Source organism: Cariama cristata, unplaced genomic scaffold (genome assembly GCF_000690535.1).
Source record: "Cariama cristata isolate BGI_N322 unplaced genomic scaffold, ASM69053v1 scaffold35486, whole genome shotgun sequence".
Lineage (NCBI taxonomy): Eukaryota > Metazoa > Chordata > Aves > Cariamiformes > Cariamidae > Cariama > Cariama cristata.
This window is the reverse complement of record NW_009624503.1, coordinates 34771-39769: the sequence shown is the minus strand read 5'-3', so window position 1 is coordinate 39769 and position 4999 is coordinate 34771. Positions and strand designations below refer to the sequence as shown.

General features: G+C 39.0%; 1 protein-coding gene across 1 annotated transcript in view; it reads right to left on the bottom strand.

Annotated features, from left to right (window-relative positions):
* Window positions 1-237: 237 nt before the first annotated feature.
* The window catches only part of LOC104164008 (kalirin-like), a gene marked incomplete at both ends in the record, with an annotated part of 33419 nt that continues 28657 nt past the window's right edge, over window positions 238-4999 (bottom strand). Inside the window, 2 exons of the mRNA XM_009703193.1 lie at window positions 238-531; window positions 4927-4999. The exon at window positions 4927-4999 is cut by the window's right edge and continues 138 nt beyond it. Of these exons, the coding sequence (XP_009701495.1) occupies window positions 238-531; window positions 4927-4999 (367 nt within the window). The remainder of the gene's footprint in view (window positions 532-4926) is intronic.

Genomic DNA, 4999 nt, shown 5'->3' with positions numbered 1-4999 from the left:
GAACAGATTATTCCCTACCTTCTCAGCATCTTGCTCAAAAAGCCGGAGTTGAAAGCACTGGTCCAGTTTCAACTTGCGGACATGCCACATCTGATGCAAGTGTTGCCGGGTAGAATGCAGCTTGTCTAAAAGGCTGGTGATCTTTGGCACAAGACTTTGAAAATCTGCACTTCCAGGAATGCAGTTCCTACCAGAAAAGCCATCACTGCATCTTATGCATTGTAATAACCTCTGACCCTCACGATCCAGTTCTTCCACAGGAGCCTTAATCACTTTTTTCTTAAGCTGCGTGTGCTCATCAATCAACCTTCTTGAGCCCTCAACATCAACTGGAAACTCCTTCCTAGCCAACATTTCCTGGAGATCCTCCAGCCTTGATAATAAATGGATGGCACTGTTGAAAAACTCTTCCAAGGAGACGCGCAACTCTATCCATTCATCGTGGTTGTAATCCAAGGATCCTTCAAACTCATCCGTCAGCTGAGAAGGATCTACGAGCTTTGCCAGGCCTTCAACAGATACCATACTTGTCTAAGGAAGGGAAAATGACAGCATTTGAATCAGTGACTGTCTAATTAGAATCATAGAATCATAGCATCATTATGGTTGGAAGACACCTCAAAGATCAAGTCCAATCGTATGTCCACTGCCATCATGTCAGCTAAACCCACTAAACCATGTCTTGAGAAATAACAGTGTAATCCATAAACAGCATGAAGGGATTATTTTCCTCATCAATACATAATTGAAGGAATACTGTAAAAGATGCTGAGGGCTATGTTTGATGAGTTAATTGGATTGAAAACTTTTGTATCAACGGTACTGATTTATTTATTTATTAAAAGACATGATATTTACTGGAATAATGTCTATCTTTTTCAGCTGGCCTGACTATCAAAAACATATAATGAGAATGCTTCTGCTTTAACACAATTGGACACTGAAGATTTCTTATTGCAGCTCTTGGATATCTGGACATGGTTGTTCACTAAACAGGTATACGATATTACAGGGATTCTGCTACTTGTGTTACACTCAGGCTAGTGACTGCACAGCAGCAAAAGTTTTAGGCATATGGACTGAAGCAGGTATTGTGATCTGCCAAAACACAGAATATGCTGCTTTTTTCTTCCAGATTTTTCCAGCTGGCCTTTGCCACAGGCAGATCTCTTTCATACTAGTAATTTTTAATGTAATTAAGCCAAAATCAATGTAAAAGTGAAATGTCATTGGAGTATTAACAATTAGACTTTATTGCCAATAGAAAGTACTGCTCATGAATCATACACAATCAATGAGAGATGGTTTTAATTCATTCAGACTCAGTAATCAGTGATACAGAAATGCACTGGGTGCCTGGAAAGCAGATTACAGTTCAAGGATGTAACAACTGATGGCTGTTCCCATTTATTTTAGCTAAATTATTTTTTTCTGAAATATAAGCATAGGGTTTCATATGTTGCTAAAGATTTTCAGTGCTGTCATGTTAACACCCAAGTTGGCAGCCCTTAAAGGCTTGTGATGTCCATCAGTGAGTGCACATCTATCCCCTAAAGATCAGGCTTCTAAAAAAGGTCAGAGTTAGTGCTCTTCAGAAGCAGAGGTACCCAATAATCACAGCAATCTTGTAAAAGTCATCTATAAAGAAAAATACTACAAGTCTTGTCTATTATCCTGAATTATGTCCAAAATAGCAGGCTGCCCACTAGTTTAAAGTTAATAATAAGGTCTTCTTCCAATTTGTATCCATTTAAAAATATCAGGCATTCTGCAACTTATTAAAATTGAGATTGTATTGAACTTATGCTCAGCAGAAAGATTGTTTCAAAACTTTCTTGCAAAGTTCCTTGCTTTGGAGAAGGGGGAGGAAAGAGGGAAGAGCCAACAATGGGAAGGTAAGTGTGTAGTTTCAGAGGGATTTCAAATTTCTAAACCTCTTGACCTGGACACCAACCTCTTGAAGATAATTCAATTTAGAGTTTAACTGCCTGTCAGGAAAAGTCTTCTTTTCATGGCTAATACCTGGGCATTCCCCCTGCAGTGTGTCAAGCTAATGCAAGCACTGTGCTTATCATGAACAGAATTTGACATGATGATATAGCAGAAAAGCTTTTAATTTCATTTATTCTTTATTTCAAGATTTCTTTATCCAGATTTATTTCTTTAAGGAGTTCTTGAAACTCTCATGAAAGCAATCTCAGTTAGGCAGGTAGGTGGTAAGATGAAGAAACTGTCTCTCAGGCATCACCTGTCTTTCTTTTAGAAATCCCTTTAAAAAGCGCTGCACACTATTTAAATCCTTTCAACAGGACAAAGAAAATAATCTTGAAGACACCTCTGAATTAATGCTAACTAAGCTGCCTGGTCCATTCCTCAAAGTGACAGGAAGCTTTTGAGTTCACATACATCAACCAAACCCTTTTTTTTTTTTCTTCTTTATGTGATGATCTGCGGGCACGCTTCACTCGCTGGACTGTGACACAGAATCATTCTGCCAGTCTCACAACACAAAATCCAGATTGTTAGTCTCCACTAAGGGTCATACACTGCCCTGGCACATGCATAATGCTTCCATTAAGCTCAAAAGCAGAATCTGGCCTTAAAACTGACACTGGTTACTGCTGAGTTTGTAGATGGGGTAATTCAGCAGAGACTTCCATTGCCTTCCACTGTAGTCTGTTCCTGCCAAGGACTTCGTGTTTGATCACAGCTGTGGGAAATCACCATGATGCTTCAGTGCAGAGAGGGTACCTGTGTGCTGCCCCACATAAATCAAATAAATGTGAGTTATATTGACCTGCAATGCTTATTTGATATTCACAGCTCTTCTTACAAGAGAACATGAGATGCTCCAGAGCCTGAGCCTACCGATAAGCAGCAGCATCCACAAGAATTCTTTAAAACAGAATTTCCTGGATTGTGGTATGTATATTGCAGGGAGTCTACTGTACAGTGGACCACAGCTTAAGAAATCTTTTTAAAATCATAGAATTGAAGGACTCGTCAGTTCTGAGTGTCTGCAGGTGGTCCAATAGACAGCAAAAGCACTGGTTCTTCTCCTCCAGTCCAAAGATTTCTGAACCATTATAGACACCCATGTGAACAGCCCAGCAGACAGACTAAGGCTTAAAGGCACACACACAAAATAAAAATACCCTTAATGTGTGCCAGCATGTACAGCAAATGAGTCCAGAGCTTTTAACACAATACAGACTCAGTGTTGTAACTATGAAAAAGAGCTTGACCACAGTTTACTCTTTATTTTCATCACACCAACTCCACACAATAAAAAAAAGTCAAGCCTCCAGAAAGTATTAATTTATCTAAAACTAAACAAATGTTCTAAAAATATATATTTGAACTCCTTAACTTTACTTCCGGGTTTTCAAGATTTAGGAAGACATTGCTTTTGTTTACTAAAGCACTGGAGGATTGAGATTCAGTGTGGGATATACATGCATAAACTGTCTTTTCTTGGGCTACTATGGGACTGCCCCTTAGTGCCCATATATATTTTAAACAGAAGTTCCCCACCCCCAAAAGCTATTCTATTACTAGTCTCTGCACAGGCTCCCTCCTGCTCCATCTTCTTCTGTACCCATACGTCTCCTTTCTTCTTCCCACCGCCGTGATCCCTCTTGCATTGCCAATCTCATTGCACTGTAAGGGCAGCCGCTTCTGCCGGGAGCAGTGATTTCAGTGAGTGTGAGGAATCTCTGGAAGTGACATAAACCTATACTGAAGGCAGCCTTGCTTTCAAAGGTGCATAGGGGATAGCAAGTGGAAGTTATTTTGATGGCTGAGTTCTCATAGTTAGCCAAGGAAGGTAAAGACCCATTTAAACAAAGGCAAATTTACGATTGGGCTGGTTTTTGTGAGACAGAGGAAAAAAAGGTACAAATACTTTAATTGTGATAATATTGTACAAGTTTCCTAATGCTTAACACCAATCTAGTTGCCCATTGCAATTCAAGAGCACTTTTAAGAAGAGGTTGAAAATAAGGACATATTTATATTACGCTGAATTCAACGGATTTTAAATATATACTTTAGTCTTCTATTGCAGTCAACATTAAGAACCATAGCCAAATTCTCTTCTGAGTTCCAGAGATGCAAAATCTGAGTGTCTCTCTGAATTTCATGGATTGGTAGGTAAGACAGCTAACAATAGAATTGTTTCCCAGCAAATTAAAAAAAAAAAACGACACATGACTAACATGGCTGAGCATGACTGATGTATGAGCACTTCATGCACCTGAGCTTTGCTTCTATTTGGGTAAGAAGCTGAAATTCACAGAAAAATAATGTGCACTAAAAGAACACAATTGGTTTGTCTTCACCAATGACAAAGTTAGCAAAATTCCCTTTAATTATGCAGTTGTTGTATATTGGTTACTTCTCAAAGAACCTGCCTGAGGCACCTTATCATTAACATAGTTTGTTAATGTTACCCCTGAATTGTAAATCTCGATTAAATTAAAGCGGTGACAATACATAGATAAATTTAGTATAAATGTCTTTTACAAAAAAAAAGCCACTACCTGAAGTTGGCTAGAGGTCAACTAACAAACGCATACATTAGCATCTAGAGAACTTTGTCTTTAGTATATTGACTGATTTGGTGGGGTTTTATTCTAAGAGAAACAACAGAAAGACTGAATGTAACACCACCAAAAATAAATACCACAAAAAAACCCCTCACCTATGTATGAACTATGTATGTGAACCTCTGAGATGAAACGTGCATGCCGTTCCACCAGTGTGCTCAGAAGGCAACCTGATGCCAGGGCACCAGCCCACGCCTGCAAACAGTCCTCAGCTGTCTTTTTGCTCTCGGTCTCAGGACTTGGGAATATTTTTTTTACTTGAAGAAAATTTCTTTTTCTGAGATAATGCTTTACCATACATCTCTCATGTGGCTCTCACCTCAAAGATGAACTTCGAACTGCCGAAGTTTGTTTTCTGCTTCTGCCAGAAATTATCAGGTTTTATAATCAGG